At 47.9% G+C, this 20,475-nt stretch overlaps 1 protein-coding gene across 5 annotated transcripts in view; it reads left to right on the top strand.

Annotated features, from left to right (window-relative positions):
• The window catches only part of LOC147010556 (protein MFI-like), a 107,733-nt gene that overhangs the window by 50,139 nt on the left and 37,119 nt on the right, over positions 1-20,475 (top strand). For 4 of the 5 annotated variants that reach the window (XM_085860435.1, XM_085860434.1, XM_085860437.1 and 1 more), the window contains 3 exons: positions 12,093-12,185; positions 12,353-12,406; positions 12,966-13,169. In XM_085860435.1, the coding sequence (XP_085716561.1) occupies positions 12,093-12,185; positions 12,353-12,406; positions 12,966-13,169 (351 nt within the window). The remainder of the gene's footprint in view (positions 1-12,092; positions 12,186-12,352; positions 12,407-12,965; positions 13,170-20,475) is intronic. The other variant, XM_085860436.1, reaches the window with a different exon arrangement.

The following is a 20,475-nucleotide window of genomic DNA, read 5'->3' as shown; positions in this document are numbered from 1 at the left end:
CCAAAGAAAGACAGACAAAGGCCACCCCGAAGACCACGACACGAAGCTCGCATGCTGTCCGCCTTATATCCCCTGGGGTTCAGCGCTTCGTCCCTCCCCGTTTTCGGCTCCGCCTCCCTTCGAGCCTTTTCAAGAAGCTTCTCGAAAAGGGGCGTTCCTCAGCTCCAAGCGCCTCATTCCTCGTATCCACCAATCGCGAGCGAGCTGCCTCGCCCTTCCACTCACACCAAACGCAGAGAAAAAAAGGCGGGAAAACCCACGCACCATTGGAGGTTTCTTTTCTCGGTCTTTTTACTCGCGTTCTCGGACGGTTTTCGACGCGGAAAGGGTTGTAGCGTGGTTTGTGGAGGATGGTGTTTGATAGTTGGCGTAGTGGCGAAGATGGTTAGATGGTGGCGTACTTGTTGTGGCGATTGTAGCGTGGTTGGCGTTGTGGCGTGGTTGGTGGTGGTTGTTGTTTGCGTTGTGGTTGTTTGGGGGGCGAAGTTGGTTTCTGTAATGGTGGTCGTGATATGGTCGGTCCAAAATAACGATAGCAACAGAAAAACCTACCTCAAAGGGTCACAGCCTGGTGAACACAAAGAAATCCCTCTAAACAACGGTGGGGAAACCTATCTGAACACTCACTTACCGGGATAACTGATCTAAGGAACCTTTATGGTGTTCTGCGAATTTCCACAGCCGTAACAATATATATATATATATATATATATATATATATATATATATATATATATATATATATATATATATATATATATATATATATATATATATATGTCTCGGGTTCCCACCAGACTCCCTGGAATTGCAGGCCATCGCACACGGATAAATCCGTGACACGACGGGTCGCGAACCGACCATGAACGCCAATAACTCAACCACGTGACTTAGTATCCTCTGTCTAGTTTATCCGGTAACCTAAAAAATAATCACGTGATCTAATTACCGGGGGACACACCCTGGGTTCGCCTTGTCCGAGCCAGATCACTTTACCGGATCAGATTCAGCCAAGCAACACTGCCAAGGACGTACTGGCTAAAAGGAACGGATCGTTGGGAACAAAGTCCCGGCTAAGTTAGGATAGGGACCATACTGGATCAACGAAAAAAAGGATGAAAACGAGCTTGGAACATTTCTACAAAGGATTTATTACAGGCCGGCGAGGAAAGATATGTGGCAGAGTGAATGTTGTTTATTGTTGTCTGGAGCAGGAATAGGAAGAAATGTGAAAGGTGTAGCAATATACAAGCAACTTACAAAAGCAGACTCAGAGCAGAGTTATCGGAGATGGTTATTGCCTGCGCGTGGGCTTTCTGCATATACATGGCAAGTTTCACGAAGATCCGATGAAAACTCTGGGTTGTGAAACAAAAAATAGGAATGACGTCATAAAAATTGATATGACGTCATAGTGATGTATCATATGTGCGGTAATTCATCTCTGCTAATGCCCTGTTCGATTCCCACAAACAGAATTAAAAAAGCTTGAATAGTTTCGGAGATAATTTTTTAGGCGATTTCCATTAGCGGAGATATTTTGACGTCATAACTTTTTTTCTAGGAGGAATTTTCAAAATCGGAGACGGTTACTGTCTGTGCAGGGTATTTTTACATATATATGCCAAGTTTCAGGAAGTTTCGATAAAAACTGTAGGCTGTGAAACAAACTAGTTTTGGAGATAATGGTATGGGCGATTTCCATTATTGGCGATATTATGACGTTAACTTTCTTTCTAGGAAGAATTTCCAAAATCGGAGATGGTTACTGCCTGTGCGTGGGCTTTCTACATATACATGGCAAGTTTCATGAAGATCAGATGAAAACTCTGGGTTGTAAAACAAAAAATGTCAAAAAATAGGAATGACGTCATAAAAATTCATATGACGTCATAGTGATGTTTCATATGTGTGGTAATTCATCTCTGCTTATGCCCTGTTCGATTCCCGCAAACAGAATTCAAAAAGCTTGCCGAGTTTGAGATAATTTTTTAGGCGATTTCCATTAGCGGAGATATTTTGACGTCATAACTTTTTTTCTCGGAGGAATTTTCAAAATCGGAGATGGTTACTGTCTGCGCAGGGAATTTTTTACATGTATATGCCAAGTTTTAGGAGGTTTCGATGAAAACTGTATGCTGTGAAACAAATGAAACAAAAAACAAAAGATAGGAATGATGTCATAAAAATTGATATGAAGTCATAGTGATGTATCATATGTGCGGTAATTCATCTCTGCTCATGCCCTGTTCGATTCCCGCAAACAGAATTCAAAAAGATTGCCTAGTTTCGGAGATAATTTTTGTGGCGATTTCCATTAGCGGAGATATTTTGACGTCATAACCTTTTTCTCGGAGGAATTTTCAAAATCGGAGCTCGTTACTGTCTGCGCAGGGTATTTTCACATATATATACGCCAAGTTTCAGGAAGTTTCAATGAAAACTGTAGGCTGTGAAACAAAAAGTCCACAAGAACAACAACATGAGTAAGACTTAGAGATCCTCCACGAGGATCATAAAAAGTAGAGGAGATGAGGCTAACGGTCTCTCAATACCTTGCACGATTGCCTGACCGTGTCACCAGTACGTTTTGGGGGGATGCTCTGCTGGGCGATACCTCCCTGACAGCTGGAGCGTCGGTCCAGAGAATGAGACACGACCATCAGGCGTGAAGGGAGGGACTTGGGTGGAGCCAGCAGTGAGTGGGTGGAGAAAGGCGGAGTCAAAAGCCAGTGGGTGGATAGAGGTGACGAGGTGGTGAAGAAGGCAGAGCCAGCAAGCGAATTGGAAAAGAAGGGCTGGGTGGAGAAGGCGAGTTGGAGATTCAGCATGTGAGAGAGAGGACGGATGGCTTCGCGATCCGCCTTTTATAAACCCCGCGGTGTAGGGTGGGGGTGCCACCCTGAAGCGATGTGTCGTCACCTGAATCGGGCGCTCTGATTGGCCCCTGCCACTGCGTGGCCCGGCCGTGATGGCCGGAAGCAGCTCCACTCCACTTCCGGCAAGATGGTTCCAAGCTGCGGAATCGTCTCGCTCTGAACCCCTTGATATGAATCGCCTTGCACCGAACTCCGCGATATGAATTGCCTTGCACCAAACTCCGTGATATGAATCACCTTGCACCAAACTCCGTGATATGAACCGCCTTGCACCGAACTCCACAATATGAATCGCCTTACACCGAACTCCGTGATATGAATTGCCTTGCACTGAACCCTGTGCCGTGCCCCGGCGACCCGCGGTTGGCGCTGCCTGCTCCATGTGCGCCACACGGCCTGAGTGATCCGGGCACACAGCATGCCTCTGCCTGGTAGCAGCTGCATCGAGGCAGAGGTGCGGGAGGATGTCTGCCATCCGCCGGAGACATTTGTGGCCGTCGTAGTGAGCGAAGACCGATGGTAAGACGTTCTTGTAACCCCATGCACAGACCCGACCAAAGATGTGTGTTATTCGTGCCCTGTTCTGTGCGATGATAAAGTTTCACGGGCTGCACGCGAGTCCGCCATTGTATACGTGGTCAGCGCGCGGGTCTGCTTGCCATCGAGCATGCCCCATACAGTGCGCGCGGGTCTGCCATTGTACATGTGGTCAGCGTGCTCGTCCTCCTGCCATCGAGCATCATGTTCGTGGTTATCAGAGGCGGTAAGGTGTACGGTGCCAACCCTGATCTGTGTCAGGGAATTAAGGGAAAGGATTGGATATAATTATTAGATTGAGATTCGGATTGCAAAGGGGACAGATATATTTATTAATGGAGATTTGGATTGAAGAAGAGTGTGATGTGTGCATACTGTACGTTGTTAGCATTTGGTGTGTCGGTTATGCCTCTGATCGCCTGAACAGTGGGTGGGGGGTCATCGTTGCGCTGCACGTGCTCCATGCAGTGCTGGCGTTTATTGTTGGCTTCTAGTGCTGCCCTTGGTCTTCTTTGAGGACACATTTTTACGCGAAGGGCGCGGCTGTGGTTTTTACCGATGGGTGTCCGAGCGTAGCACCTGCTGGCTCACGCGAGGACCCCTTGCTTGGATTTACCTCAGGGATGGAGAAAAAAAAAAAAAGAATAGGAATGAGGTTCAGACATTTAATCAGACCCAGCTCTGAGATTCACAAAACGCACTGTCTCTTTTGTCCCATTAGACAAGAAGGAAGGGACTATCTGAACGTTCATTAATGAAATAACTGACTGAGGGCCACTGTATGTTGGCTGCTATTGGTGTTGGAGGATGTGGTTTCCAGAACCGCAAATATATTGTCGTGGAATCCCGCCCGCCGGCGTGCGAGCGACCGCTTTTCGCCAATAGCGGCTGCTTCGCCCACCGAGCGGACAATCCAGTCGCGGCTTTCCGGATCAACGCCGGAAACCAGCCATGGGTGTGTTTTTAAGCATACCACAGCCAAGTCAATATTCTGCCCGTGCGCGACAGGGTCAATCGCCGAATTGTCGATATACCTAATTAATCGCACAGGCAGACTACCGAGAGACTGTACCTCAACGGGGCCGCTTGGAAACGAGCCGCTTAAGCAGCTCGCTTCGTTTTGGGATAACCGAGCGGGGTGTTATCGCGAGCCCCATTGGACCCGATCACTTTATCGGCTATTTAAAAACCAACTATATTCTGAGTGCAATATAGCAGTTCAATTAGGGAAAGAGGACGCAACGAACGGGTTAACATTTAAACAAGCACATTTATTGAATAAGACATATGCAGGCATGCACGTCAATCAATGCAGGTATGCCATTATACAAGGCCGAACACGCACGCAAGTATACAACCAACAAAAGCAATACAAAAGAGCTACTACCATCTATCTATTATGTACACACTTAACAGTTCTACTTACGGACATGGCGCCACAACGTTCATTCAAAAGCAAGGAAAAACCCCAGGACAGACGACGGATAGACTGGACCCCTTGGGGTCTTTATTAACACGGAGCCCTGTAGAACGCAGAGACTCCGCGAGGCCGCGCTGGTTACCTTTACCTCGCTGGGGCGACCCGCGACGCCTCGTCCCCACGGCAGCTGTCGTGACCGCGGTCCGGCCCAGGCCTCGTCTGACGGCCTGGTGATTCGGGCCCAGCCGGCAACGCCTCAGAGGAACGAATGGGTCTTATGCTCTTTCAGAGTTCATGCTCTCTTTAAGAGCCCGTCCATCCCTCAGCGCTGCTCGGACTGTCCCGAAGCCCAATCACCTCGGACCGTTCGTTGCTGGCTGGCAACCTCTCTCCGGGTCTCCCTACGTCCCACACGAACGCGCAGTGGTGTGGCACGGCCGGCCTGCTGTGCTGCCTGCTCCGTCTCCTCGGCGAACCCGGACTTCCACTGCCCTCCCCTGGACTCGAACTCCGCTCCTCACACTGCTCCAAACCCCGACCGACTCGACTGAACTGGCGCTCTGCGCGCCTTTTTATAGGGTTCGTGAGGCGAGATCTGATCTCCGCACTTTCACCTCTGACCCCCACTGGCTCCACCCCTCTCGCTCTCCTTATCCGAATTCCGAGGCGAGGTTCGGGGAGAGCGGACGTGGTAGGAATCATCGACGCTGGCAACGAGGAAACCCCCGCGTCTGCAGCGATCTCGCCGTTGCCGGCGCAAAGATGGCGGCGTCCGCGGAGTTGAAGGTGAAGCGATGCTGTTTCATTGTTGGGTATTGGGGGAGATGCGGTTTAGGAGATGGTGGCTGTGGTTGGCGTTGTGGAGAAGGTGGTTGTGTGAGGGCTGTTGTGAGAGCGATGTTGGTGGTGGAGGTGGTTGTTGTGAAGCGGTTGATGAGAGCGATGTTGGTGGTGGAGGTGGTTGTGAGGCAGTTGATGAGAGCGTTGTTGGTGTTGGAGGTGGTTGTTGTGAAGCGGTTGGTCGAAAATAACGATAGCAAAAGAATAACGGCTAACTCAAAGATCACAGCCCAGATCCCTTTGACATCGGTGGGGAAATCTATCTGAACACAGACTTATCGGCAAAACTGATCTAAGGACCTATATGGTGCTCTGCGAATTTCCACAGCTGTAACAATATATTGTTGTGGTTACCAGATTCGCAAACCACCATTCAGGTCCCTTAGGTGAGGTATCTCGGTAAGTGCATGTGTAGTTAGGCCCAAACCCGTTGTCTAGTGGGAATACATGTCATTTATACGTGCTGCGACTCTTCAGGATAGCCGTTTTTCTTTTACTATCTTTATTTTGGACCAACCGCCATGATCACAACCACAACATCAACCACCGACCACAACCACCGCTTCACGCACACCTCACAACCGTAGCATCGCCACCGTTCTTGCCCCGCTGTGGGTACCGGTGTTGGACTCATGCAGAACGCGCGTCGAACAGCGTGTACAAAATCACGGATTTTCTGCTTCAAAAACGGATCAAAAACGACACACGCCCACTTTTTGCCGTCCAATCGGTGAGCGAGGGGCGAATTGGCCCCGCCCCCAGGGCGATCGATATATGCAAATTTGTGGATCAAAAAGCCTTCACGCCCACTTTTTCTCGGGCCAATGGGGAGCGAGGTGAAAGGTCAAAGGGAGGGGGTCAAAGGCGAAGTTACGGGGGGATAAAAGGACGGTGTTCGTCAGTCAGAGAGAGTCAGTCAGAGTCGGTCGGAGAGTCAAGAAGAGGAGAGTCGGAAGCAGAGGGTCAAGACTTCGCGGGCGGTGGAGCTGCTCGTCGTGTGCGTTGGAGTCGGAACGGAGGGGACGGAGCGGTGGAAAGGCGGCGACACCAGACGAGGGGGTGCTCGCGTCGTGCAGGAAGCTGCACCCGAAGGAGGCCGACAGCGCGACCTGGCCGAGGTGGAGACGCTCGTCGCATATAATAAAGATCCTCTATACCCCGAGCATCAGCAACCCCCTCCTGTTTCCCCCCGCGCTGAGATAGTGCGACCAAGGGGGCCCCGTTCCCACCCCCAGCCAGGCACTGTCCACGAGGCCCGCGGGTTGCGGGGCCATCGCCGCTCCGCGTCTCATCACCAGACGGGTAGGCCCGACCCGGTCTCGGCCTCAGGCCTACCCCATTCTTGGGGGATTTCTTTTCCTTGGTTTTGGGTATGTGTTGTCGGCGCCGTCTGTGAAGTAGAATTGTATAAGTGTTGCCGTGTGCTCGGTAGTCGGTATTAGCTCTGCACTGTGTTTTCACTTTTATGTTTGCTTTTGGTGTAAATGGAATTGTGTTTTCTTTTTTGTGTGCATTTGGTGGAATTGTATTTGTGTGCTTCCCGTGTGCCGAGAATAAATGTGCTTTATTGTTGAACTGTTCTCCCGCTTCGCTTCGTCTTTTCCTCCATTGAATCCCCATCTTGCTTCACGTAAAGGGTTGGTAGTGGGCTGAATACGCCCGATAATTAATCGAACCGTCGAGGTCGACGATAACACCGCTCGGTTATTCTGATAGTCGGAACGGGTCGCTTAAGTGGCCCGTGTCCGAAGTCGACCTGCGGCGAGGTGCGATCGCCCGGTCTACCCTCCGCGTGGGTACTTAGGTAGTTCGAATTTGGCGAGCAACCCTATCCCACGCGGGGGCTGATTGGCTCGATCGCGGTGAGACCGAAAGGTCCACCCGTGACTGGTTCCCGGCGTTAGTCCGAGAGGGTCACGACTGGATTGTCCGTCCGGTGGGCGACGTGCCGCGATTCGAGTTACGTGGCCGTCGCACGCCGGCGGGCGCGAAGACCGCAACAATATATATATATATATATATATATATATATATATATATATATATATATATATATATATATATATATATATATATATATATATATATATATATATATATATATTACATTTTTGGAAAACTTACCCCAAAGGAGAGCATACATGGACACATAGGAGTTGTTCGTGGGGGAGGGGGGGGCATGCGTGAGTTAAAGTTTCCCTGGTGTGGTCTTCCCTCCACCCCACTCTTACTTTCAATCATTCCTCCTTCACACAATCGGTCCGTTCACCTCCCCCTGCCCCACCCCCACCTCCCTGCCTTTCTCAACCCACCAAGAAGCTCTCCTTCACCAAACATCCTTTCAACAATTCCTCCTTTTCCCCATCAGTCCATAAACCCCCTCCTCTGCTCCTTTCAACAATCCCTCCCTCACCACATCAGTCTTACCTTCAACCCCATAGTCGATCTGTCATCCCTCGGTCTGGCTGAATCCCTCTCCGTTTTCGCTCCATTCTCACATGCATGCTCTTGGCAAAGCACAACGCTTGGCGTTTGTGGCCTGTGGGACAGCACACCTTGCATGTGAAACAGTTTGTACAGTGCAAAGGACGTTTTGTGCATGCAGATAGAGGCTGAGGGCTCCCGTTGCATCCTTGGGTACATGAAGGGAGGAGCGGGGGCTGCGTTGATGGTGTACTCTGAATGACATGGCATTTTCCACAGGCTGTGTCGTGGACACGTCCCCATCAGATGCCCACCAATGAGGGACAGGCTCACATGAGCCGAGGGGGAGAAAGGTGATTCGGAAGAGGAAGAGGGGAAGCGCACAAAAGGAGGCTCATCCTGATCAGAGTGAGAGGAAGAGAAAGAGGAGCAGAAAGGAGCTAAAAGCTTGTCCTGAGAGGGGAGAAAAGCGATTTTTGGAAGAGGAAGAGGACAGAAGCGCAGGAAAGGAGGGTCGGAAGAGACGAGAAAGAAAGCTTGTCCTGAGAGGAGAGAAAGCTCAAAGATCCTGTGTGGGAAAAGGAGGCTCGCACGATCAGAGTGAAAGGAAGAGAAAGGGGAGCAGAAAGGAACTCAAAGCTTGGAATTGCTTGCACTTGGCATATGTGGGACGCCAGAGAGGACTCGCCTAATGGGTCTGGGCACCTCGGGGATGCGGTTGTGTGTTCCATCACGCCGCATCGCTCCTGCCCATCTTCTCCATCCTTTTCTTCACATTCTCTAGTGTATTTGGGCTTACGCAGCCCATTGGGTTGTATGTGGTGAGGGAGAAAAGAAAAGACTGCTTTTCTTTTCTCCATACTTTACTTTTCTTTTCTTTTCAAGTTCTTCTTGTTTTATTCTTCTCTCCTGATTTGAATGATGGGCATGTGTCCTTTGTGTAATTAAAACTGAATAAGAAGAATATGTGTTATGGTTAAATCTGCTCTTATGTTCCTTTTGCTTTCTTGTTTTTAAATACTTGCTTTTAAATTATTACTTGCTTGTGTGTTTGTAATAAATAATTTTGTTGTTTCCAATTTGTCTCGGTTGTCTTTTCCTTCACTGGTCCAATACAGTGTACAAGTATAGTTTGACGGGAAGTTGTACCCCACCTGATTTGCTCCTATTAACCGGTGCGTACCTGGCAGCTCTGCTCATCTGCATCCAATATGGTAAGTTAACACAAGTATGCATCGAGGACACGAAACTCGCTTGGTGGGGTCAATCTACCAGAAACGGTAACATGCAAAATAGTGTAACCCTGCCAGGATTGGTAGTACCAATCGGCGTTCATGGTTGCTCAGCAACCCACTGGTGTGCGGAGTTATCTGTGCCCAGTGGTCTCAGGACCGGGTGTTCGGGAGGAACCTGAGTGCTTCTCCTTGTGGCGAGCACTGAATCCTGGGCCGTAACAATATATATATATACATATATATATATATATATATATATATATATATATATATATATATATATATATATATATATATATATATATACTTGTACAGTACATGTACATTTATATGCAGTAAATCTGCCACGGCACATTAAGGTCGCCAGTGATCTCCGAATCTATGAAACTCTCGACCACACACACCAGAGGCCACCATGTATTGTGTAGGAGGCAAGTCTATTGGCATTGTACACATTTCGTGACTGTCCAGTGTCGGCATGACACGAGGGGGAAAATGACGTTTGTTATAAGTGGCGTTGTCGATTATCATGGACAAACTATTCAATTACAGGAGGTCAAAGCATTTATATCTGGTCAGCCAAACTTCACACTTTAAATAATTACTAAGTAATCGTATAGGAATGATAGCACACTTTAAATATTGCATATTTAATTAACAATATTGCATTTTGGGTCACAGAACTTGCCATTTTTTTGGCCATTGTTTGATTAAATCAATTATGAATATGCAACATTTGTAGTTTGGTCATGTGCACATTTTTGTACATGGGAGTCAAAGTTCATGGAAGTGTAAATAAATGGAAGTTTTCTTTCCAAAAGAATGGATATTTGAACAAACAAACTGTCAGGCCTTGTTACGTAGGCTGAATGAATTACTATGGTAATTTACCTTAAACATCGTCTCGCATCCCTGGCTTTGTGTCCGCCATGGGATCTGTTAAAGCCATTTCAAAAAAGTCAGTCATTCTGGCGACAGTGTGCGGTGCATGCCGAATGATGCACTATATTCACAATTGATTTATTTTTTTTTTTGGTTTCCAGGATAACACGATATTGCTTGAGAGAATGGGTGGGGAAGTAGTTTTTCAATTTGTTGTACCTTGTTCCTAATAATAAAATGAACACCCAGAATTTGTCCACTTGCATGCGAACCATTCAATGATTTTAGAACCCTGTACACACAGTGCATAGGGTTTGGGTGATTTTGACATGTCTGTTCACTTTACTGAGGATAACGTTTTCTGATGTAATACTGAATAAGCTGCGAAGTTGCACACCCATGAACAACAAAAAGAAAGAAAATAAAAAGTCTTCCTTGAGCACCAACCATGGTGTTTCCTTCTATGGTGATCGGTCAACTTTCTCCACCATTGGAAATTCAATAGTTTGAGAAGTATTGGTTAAAATCCAAAGAATATAAAAGAGAGAATGACCAGAATTGACAGACAATTGCCACAGCATCACGTTGTGGTACGCACATGCAATTTTGAGCTGTCTCACCTGCGTTTGAATGTCCAGCCAGCTATAAACTGCTACTCAGTGTTTCGCCTGTAGGGCGATGCATCAACTGTAAGACGTCCTTCGGAAGGACGTTAGGCCTGCAGATCTGTCTGCCAGCACTGAGGGCGTTGGCAGATGTTAAAGGTACCATATTTTCATTTGCAAAGCGTACATACCTGTAGGTGGGTTATCGGCGGCAAACTGAACAAATAACAACTGACTAATCGGAAGGCAATGGCAAACCACCCAGCATGACCTGTGCCCAGAGACAACTTTGGCAGCACCGATGCTCTCGAAACAGCTTGCCTAGTACATTGAAGATGATGATGATGATGAATGAGTTTATTGTGTGCGGTGGGGCAGGGGTGGAGACATTGGGTCATTTTACCAGCAACTGGAAATTTAATGCCGATGTCATTTGATATGACCATATGAGATCAGATTAGGGGAAATCAATTATGTATACAAATATGACAATCGTTTGCCTCCGCCCTCATTTTCCCTTCTGTTCCGTATATGTTCCTTCCTTTCTGTACTTCAATCTCCTTCCAACCTTTTCCAATCTCTTTCCTCTCTCGTCTCTCGTCTCTCGTCTCTCGTCTCTTCTCTCTATGTCTACCCCCCCCCAACCCCTTCCCCTGTCCCTGTCATTGTTGTTTTTTTTAATATACCAAATTTTTGTTTCCATGGAAACTATTGTATATTTGGATTTTGCAAGTATCATGTTGTGCAGGACATCTTTCTTGATTGTTTGCTTTTTTGTCTGTCTGTGAGCAGGCTATCTCAAAAAGTTATGAATGCATTTGGGCGAAATTTATTGGATAGTTTGAGTGTGTGCCAAGGACGAAATGATTGTTTTTGGTGAAGATCCGGATCGGGATACTCCGGCTACTAGGATTTTTAAAGTGATTCTTCACCATTGAGAGATAGAGCGAAAAATTATATATAGCACTATATCTCAAAAAATTATAAAAGGGTTATAACAAAACTTGGTGGATGAGTTGGGGAGGTGACAAGCACAAGCCGATTCAATTTTGGTTAAGGTCCAGATCCGGCCTATCATTGGGATACAAAACGTAAACTTTTCAGCCTGTCAGAGGTATGCGCTCCACTAAGTGATGCTCTAGTTTAGATCGAGCATCACCCTTTCCCCAACTTATGTATGTAATAATATAGCCCATTCGATCAGGTTGCATAAACAATATTCAGCTTCCTCGTGATTGATTCTTGGCTGTACCTTCTTTTCTGCCACCAGGACCGTAAGGTCTTCCTTCAACTTAAAGCCTTGATGGACTTCAAAGCAAACAGTGACCCCAAATACATACTGCGCTTCATCAATCCTAAGGAGGTGTGTCGATGTACACTATTTACACTCTGCTATGCCTGGTTGCATCATTGGGTTAATGGAAGGTAATAATAGTTATGCAGTGAAGCGAATCTTTCTTCTAAGCATTTCTGTTAAAGTGATTGGTGATGCAGTAATGATCCGTTCTGTGACTGACCTCCTGACCACAGGCTAATCTGCTAGATGCTGCAGCTGGTATCTACATTCGATTTCGTCTTGGAGGGGTAAGAGCTCCCACTGACCTCATGCTTATATACAGTAGGAGTACATTTTTATTTTAACTTTGTTCAACGACTTTGATCTCCTGTTTTTCACACCTCTCAATTTCACCCCCAAATGCATTCCTGAGTTTCCTGTTTACCCTTTTCTCCCGAGTATCATTCTGTTTTCTCCTTTTTTTTTTCCAGTGTGTTACACATGCTGCTCAGCTCATATTAATTGCAATACCCTTTATTACAATCGTTGAAAAGTCTCTCCACTATTGTACTTGTACTTTTTGATGTCAAAAGAAAGCACATGATCATGCAGCTGTCTATTGGAAACATGAAAATGCCATTGATCTGTACACCATCCACGGGGCGTGGTACCATGGGAAATGACTCAAGCACTTGAAAGAACATAAGCTTTTTGACTTACTGTGACACCACTTGGAGTTGATCTCAGTTTTGATCTTTAGAACCGATTTTGTTTTTGTCAATTGTTCCGTTTCTTTCAAATATCGAGGGCAGATTTGATTCATGTGTGAAATAAATGACACCATTTCTGTCTCCCTCTACACTGCAGGATAGTTTCCCACCAAGGATTTTCTACAAACTGTTCACTCATCGGCCGATCATAGACCTGTGTGCTAGCAGCCCGAGGGACTACAGTCAGGCCAACCCTGGAGTGCGAAAATATTGCACAATGCATTCCATCCCACTGGCTGCGACAGGTTCTGGCTGGTACAAGAGGGTAGAGAACAACGGATGGAGGCCTGTCATTGAGAGTGTAGGTTGATGATCGGTCTCAACATCACGCCCGTCGTTTCGCTGATGGGAATATTAAGAGGGGAAGGGAGAGAGAAGGAGGGAGGGGAGCGAGAAGGGGTGGAAGGAGCTAGGGGTAGGGGGTGAGGAAGGGGGGTGGAGGGGAGCGATGCCTCACCACATGTCGCTATACAATATGGGAGGGGGTGGGAACGAGGATGATGGGGGGGGGGGATTGTGCTGCACTTGCGTTTGGTAGGAGGACTTGGGGTGCGGAGGGGTTCTCAACCTGTGTTTGGTAGTGGGATTTGAGGAGAAGGGGGCGGTTCGACTTGTTTTTGGTAGAGGGACTTGAGGGGAAGCAGGGGGGGGTTCCTATCTGCCGGCATTAGTGCAGGATTGAACTAAATGGGGTATGTTAAAACAGCATGTTCAAACTGGTCACATTAAAATCTGCCCGGAGACATCCATGAGGGGGGAGGGGCTTTAGGAGGAGGTAAGCATGAGGGTTAGTGAAGGAAGTGCGTTTTCCTTCAATCGTCAAAAAAGCCGCGCCAGTGTTCGTGCCTTTATTTAATTTCCATACACATTTTACAACTAAAATGCAATAAGCTTTAGAGTCTAGAATCTCTGAACAAATTTCAAAATTTAAACTGCAGAATTAATCCTTGCGGCAGTTCCGACTGTTTAAAAAAAAAAGTGTTCATTTGTTCAATTCACACATTCTTTGATGCCCCTTTCTCTTCTCGACCTCCAGAGAGTTGTATGGTGGTGAAGTGAGTTTGGGAGGAGGTTGGCATTAGGGGAAGGGAAGGCAGTGTGACGGGAGGAGAAAGCAGTGTGAGGGGAGGGGAAGGGAAGGCAATGGGAGGGAGAGGAAGGTGCATTCTCACCGGCACACTCAACTTTCCCCACACCCACACTGATTTCGGTACCGCAGCACGTCTGCTCCCCATGGGCCGAAGCACATAGTTTACAAGATGGCTCTGTAACCTCCACCACGGGCCTAGGTGCAAGTGCGGTCTGCGTGCCTGCGAAACCTGCGAAATGCGAAACAAAGCATGCAGGCACACACACCACACAAATCTAAATCTACCTCTTAGTACCACGTCCGTGTGTGCTGTCTACGTACCTCTTCATGCATATAGCAGCAACTGCCGACTGCACCTCGGTTCCTGCTTCAGGAATGTATTCTCCTGTGGGGTCTCTCGTGTCCTGCACATTCTCCCCCGTACGTGCCTCAATTCCCTCCTTGGCGGAGTTCCAAACACAAGGTTCGATTCTATGTTGGAAGGTTTTTTTTTCATACGTATAATAATAAAACTTTATGAAGTGAAGGCAGCATGAGAAGAGAGGAAGGGAAGGCAGCGTGAGGGGAATGGAAGGGAAAGCAGTATGAGGGGAGGGGGAGGGTAAGGGAAGGCAGCGTACTGGGGAAATAACTATATTAATATAATGAAAGCAGATCGCAAAAAAAGGTGAAAAATGCAATCTCGTGTGAAAAAAAAACACATTCACAACACTTTCAGTGGGTGAACCAGATGACATGAACTGTGTGTGTCATACTGTTATTGACTGTAGGGCACTCACCAAGTGGCTTAAGCACTCCAACAAAATGGTTGATTAGGAACAGCAGGCTTGGCAAGCGATTTGCGATCGGTCGTCTCTTGCAGCTCGGTGACACCAAACACCACGCGGAGACACCTGGCGTGTCAAACAATGTCTGAATTGGACAATTGAACACTATTTATTATTAGCAGTCAGAAATGTTAAGGTCAATTCTGCAGTTTAAATTTTGAAATTTAGCTCAGGTTAAGAGATTCTCGAGCTTATCGCATGTGCAGAAATGAAATAAAGGCATGAATACTGGTGTCTCCGGGTGTTTATAAGCATTGCGATGTATCTAGTGATTCGTAGGTATGAAGATCAGCGATGTATACAGTGATTCGCAAGTATGAGGCTTAATCGTGCAGAAACCCACCTGTTCCAAGGCAAGGCATTTTTGAGCTCAGCGGACAAAATGGCCGATTAAGACCTCCAAAATGAGTGAATTGACGCACACAATGTGTGCACACGACGACACAAAATGAGACGCACACACTGACACTTATTATTATAAACTAGCAGATAAAACCCATCACTTCGCTGATGAGAATATTGTTGCGGATTCACGCCCGCCGGCGTGCTGACGGCCACGTAACTCGAATCGCGGCACGTCGCCCACCGGACGGACAATCCAGTCGTGACCCTCTCGGACTAACGCCGGGAACCAGTCACGGGTGGACCTTTCGGTCTCACCGCGATCGTGCCAATCGGCCCCCGCGTGGGATAGGGTTGCTCGCCAAATTCGACCTACCTAAGTACCCACACGGAGGGTAGACCGGGCGATCGCACCTCGCCGCAGGTCGACTTCGGACACGGGCCACTTAAGCGACCCGTTCCTTACCATCGGGATAACCGAGCGGTGTTATTCGTCGGCCTCGACGGTTCGATTAATTATCGGGCGTCTTAGCCCACGACCAACCCTTTACGTGAAGCAAGATGGGGATTCAATGAAAGAAATGACGAAGCGAAGCGGGAAAACAGTTCAACAATAAGCACATTTATTTCGCGACGAACGGAAAGCAGATCCGAGAAAGATGATCCGAGAGATCATCAATGATCTCTCGGACTCTCTGGAAAATCCTCTATTTCTCTTTGCCGATGACTCCACCCTCTGCCGTACCATCTGTCATCCCTCAGACCGGCAAGCAGCAGCTTCTTCGCTCACTGCAGATCTGGATAAAATCACAAACTGGTCCAACACGTGGAACATGTCTTTCAATCCACACAAATCTCACACTCTCACTATGTCTCTTCGAAAGGACCGTTTACAAAACCCCCCCATCCACTTTCTCAACAATCCTCTGGAAGAAGTCTTTTCTTTCAAGCTTCTGGGTCTCACTATCTGCCATGACCTTTCCTGGGAAAGTCACATTTCCAACCTCGCCTCAAAAGCCAGTCGCCGACTGGGAATCCTCCGTCGTGCAAAGTCCTTCCTCGGCCCTCTTGAGCTCCTGACTACTTACAAAGCTTTTGTCCGTAGCCTGATGGAGTACTGCTCTCCCCTCTTTGCTGGTGCTCCTGCCTCTCACCTTTCTCGGCTTCACGCTGTGGAAACCAAGGCATTTCGGATCATTGGCATCTCCCACGATGAGGCTGAGTCTTTGGGCCTCTCACTCTCTCACCGTAGGTAGGTCGGTGGTCTTTGTCTTCCACCGTCTCCTCTCCGGTCTCGCCCCCACTGCTATGTCTGTGATTTGTCCCCACCATATTTCCGCAGGGCGCTCAAGGTCCGCCAACAACTCCCTTCTGGTAAAACTACCAAAATCACGAATCACTGCTCACCTTCACTCTTTCATTCCTCTTTTTTCCCGCCTTTGGAATAAACTTCCTCACTCTATTCTTTCCCATTCTTCCCTCCAGGCTTTCAAAACAGCTGTTCACCACCACCTCTTATCTTCCCCCATCCAAATCCTCGATCTTTTCTACCCCCGATAATCCACCCAAGCCCACTTCCTTCAATTCTCCTGCTTTCCTTCCTGAAAGTCCCTGTAATGTCCATCTTCTCCTCGCCATGTTCCCCGTCCCATCCCCATCCCTCTCCCTTCCACAGTTCACCTGTGTCTGTTCCCCAATGTTTTGTCCCTTCCACTCCCACCCCTCTTGTCTCATGCCTCCTTGCTGTGAGTTGTGTGTTAGCTCTCATACGAGCCTCGACCAAGGTATACAAAAAAAAAAAAAAAAAAAAAAAAAAAAAAAAAAAGCACACATATACAATTCCACCAAAAGCACATGTAAAAGAAGAAGACAAAAAGCAAATGCAACAATGCAGATCTATCCGACTACCGGGCACTCGGCAACACTTATACAATTTTACTTCACAGACGGCGCCGACAACACATATTCCCAAAGCAAAAGAAAAGAGAACCACCCTCCAGGATGAGGGGGTAGGCGGGCCTGGGGCCGAGACCGTGTCGGGCCTACCCGTCTGATGATGAGACGCGAAGTGGCGGTGGTGCCTCAACTCCGCGGGCCTCGCGGACAGTGTCTGGTAGGGGGTGGGAAGGGGGCCCCCTTTTGTCGCACTATCTCAGCGCGGGGGGAAACAGGAGGGGGTTGCTGATGCTCGGGGAAAGGAGGATTTCACAAAATCTCGGGTCCCGCGACGAGCGTCTCCACCACGACCTCGGTCGCGCCGCCGGCCTCTCCCTCCGCAGTTCCCCGAATCCGACGCGAGCACCCCCTCAACCGCCTTCGCCGCCGCCGCCTCTCCACAGCTTCGTCCGATCGCCCTCTCCGTCTCCTCTCGTCCCAACTCTTCACTGGCTCCGCGAACTCCCAACTGCGAACTGCGAACTGCCAACTGCGAACTGCCCTCTTCTGACGAACGCAGTCGTTTTTATAAGCCCCGTGGCTTCGCTCTTTTACCCTTGACCCTCTGCCTCCGACCCTTCACCTCTCTTGCTGGCTCCCCATTGGCCCGAGGAAAAGTGGGCGTGAATGCTTTTTGATCCATGAATTTGCATATAGCGACCGCCCTCCAACGCCCTGGAGGCGGGGCCAAATCGCCCCTCGCTCACCGATTGGACGGAACAAAAGTGGGCGTGAGTAATTTTTGATCCGTTTTTCTGTGGAAAGTCTGTGATGTTTTTGAATACGCTGCTCGGTGCGCGCCCTACACGAGTCCAGCATCGGTGTCCACGAGTGGCGCGAGATGACGGTGATTCGATGGTGGCGAGTTGTGACGGTAAAGGTCGTGGCGGTTGTGGTGAAGCGGCGTTGTGGTTGGTGGTTGTTGTGATGGCCGCGTTGTGGTTGGTGGTTGTTGTGTGATGGCTGTTGAGACGTGGTTGGTGGTGGTAATAATGGCGGCTGGTCCAAAATAAAGATAGTAAAAGAAAAACGGCTATCCTGAAGAGTCGCAGCCCTCATGAATGACATTTATTCCCTCTAGACAACGGGTTTGGGACTAACTACACATGTAATTACAGAGATATCTCACCTAAGGGACCTGAATGGTGGTTTGCGAATTTGGTCAACCACAACAATATTAAGAAGGTTGAGGGGGGGCGAGGGGGGCGAGAGGAGGGAAGGAGAGTGAAGAAGGGGAGGGAGAAGGAGCAATAAGGAGTGGGAAAGCAAGAAAGGGGGGGAGTGGAGAAGGGGCTAAGGGGAGAAAAAGGAGGGAGGGGAGAGAGAGGTGCGAGGGTAGAGAGGGAGGGAGAGAAAGGAAGGAGGGGAGGGAGGAGAATGAGAAAGAGGGGTGTGAAGGAGGGGAGGGAGGAGAAAGAGGGGTGTGAAGGAGGGAAGGGGGAGAGAGTGAGGAAGGGGGGGGGCAGGGAGGAATCGGTTTGGTCCATCCATCCATCCATCCATCCCTTCCCTCCATTCTTCCCTTCCCTCCATCCATCCATCCCATCCATTCCTTCCCTCCATTCCTTCCTTCCATCCAACCACTAATAAGGAACGACACTGCAGGGCACAACACAGGCAGGTGGTCGTGCAGAGGGACAGTGTGGCTTGCAGTGCGGCGAAGTGGCTTAAGCACTCAAGCAAGCATTCCAACAAAACAGTTGATAAGGAATGGCAGGCTTTGCAAGTGATTAGCGATTGCTGATCCATCATATTAAACACCTCCCAGAGACACCCAAAATGTCAAACTATGTCTGAATTGGACAAACAAGCACTGTTTTTAGCATTCGGAACTACTGCTGAGTTCAATTCTGGAGTTAAATTTTGTAATTTGGCCTAGTTTAAAAGAGGTTATGGCATGTGCGGAAATGAAATATAGCCATGAACGCTGGTGTCTCCGGGTGTTTATAAGCATTTTAATGTATCCAGCGATTTGTATGTATGATGATCAAGCATTTGATGATATGAGTGAGGAAGGGGGGGGGGGGAACTTTATCGTTAAGAAACTGTTGCGGTCTGTTCCAAGTCAAAGCATTGTTGAGCAGGCCAAAAAAAATGGCAAATTAAGACCCCAGCGAGGTAACCAAGGATCTTCTTCTTCTTCTTCTTCTTTGGGCTGCTCCCGTTAGGGGTCGCTACAGCAGATCATCCGTATGATCCGCATAGTGATTTGGCACATGTTTTACACCAGATGCCCTTTCTGACGCAACCCTGGTCGCCTCTTACGACACAGGGATATGGTACACCTATTTTAACCTGGGTATACACCGGCCCAGTACACTGGTACTCACTCTGCCGACCTCGGAAGGATGACATGCTGAGTCAACCCCCTGGTGTATTAATTCAGTGGCCCAACGGGGCTTGAACTCAGGACCTTTTGGATCCCAAGCCGCTGCCCTAACCACTGCGCCAACACCAGGCTTTCGAGGTAACCAAGGATGAGCCTTGATGAAGGATAATTAAATAAGGCCATTAATTATCTTCCAAAGGGGTGTTTAAATTAACCCAAACACCCAATTTTCACTCATGCATTCCCATGGAGTTCCCTTAGTGTGCATGAAAAGTTTCAAGCCGCTAGATTTCATTCATGGTTTTGGAGTTATGGTGGAGACACATACATACTGACTGACTGACTGACACTGACATTTATTAGTATAGATACATGAAACATCCTGTCACCCACGCCTTCAGAAAACAGACTTTTTGAACTGCAGGCCGCATTTTCCATCCAATCATCATGTCATGAAAAACATGTCTATGGGCAGGCACTCTTCGATTGAAAGGTTCTTATTATTTGCTCAAATGGTTGCAGAGAAAACATATTAAAAAGCTAATAAAAGGTGAAAAAGTGAGGGCGGAAGTAAAAAATGTGAGGGCCTTGGCTGACGTTGCACAACATGGCCAAGGGGTGGTTGTGGATGCCTATTAATAATTATTAATATTTTTGTCAATAGTCGAGGCCCTTGGAGGAGCAAGAACAAGGATGGACCAGGACATAACAGAACAAAACTAGAACAGCACTCGATAGAGTGCGTACCTCTGCCAGGCTGAACAGTTTACATTTTGTATCCCACTGATGGGCCGGATCTGCATCTGGATCTCAACTAAAATCTAATCAGCTTGTTCTTGTCACCTACTCAAATCATCCACCAGATTTTGTCATAATCCATCCACAACTTTTTGAAATATCATTCTACATATCGTTTCTGGCCCCATCTCTCAATGGTGGAAGAATCACATTAAATTCTCAGAACCGGATCCAGATGTTCACCAAAATCGAATTAATCCGTCGTCGTCACACACCCAACCTGTCCACCAAATTTTGTCTGAATCCATCTACAACCTTTTGAGATATCCTGCTCACAGACAAACAA

Source organism: Eptatretus burgeri, chromosome 16 (assembly GCF_056783735.1).
Source record: "Eptatretus burgeri isolate ZD-2024b chromosome 16, Ebu_testis_v1, whole genome shotgun sequence".
NCBI classification, from domain to species: domain Eukaryota; kingdom Metazoa; phylum Chordata; class Myxini; order Myxiniformes; family Myxinidae; genus Eptatretus; species Eptatretus burgeri.
The sequence above is the reverse complement of the archived record's forward strand: the minus strand, read 5'-3'. Positions and strand labels throughout refer to the sequence as shown.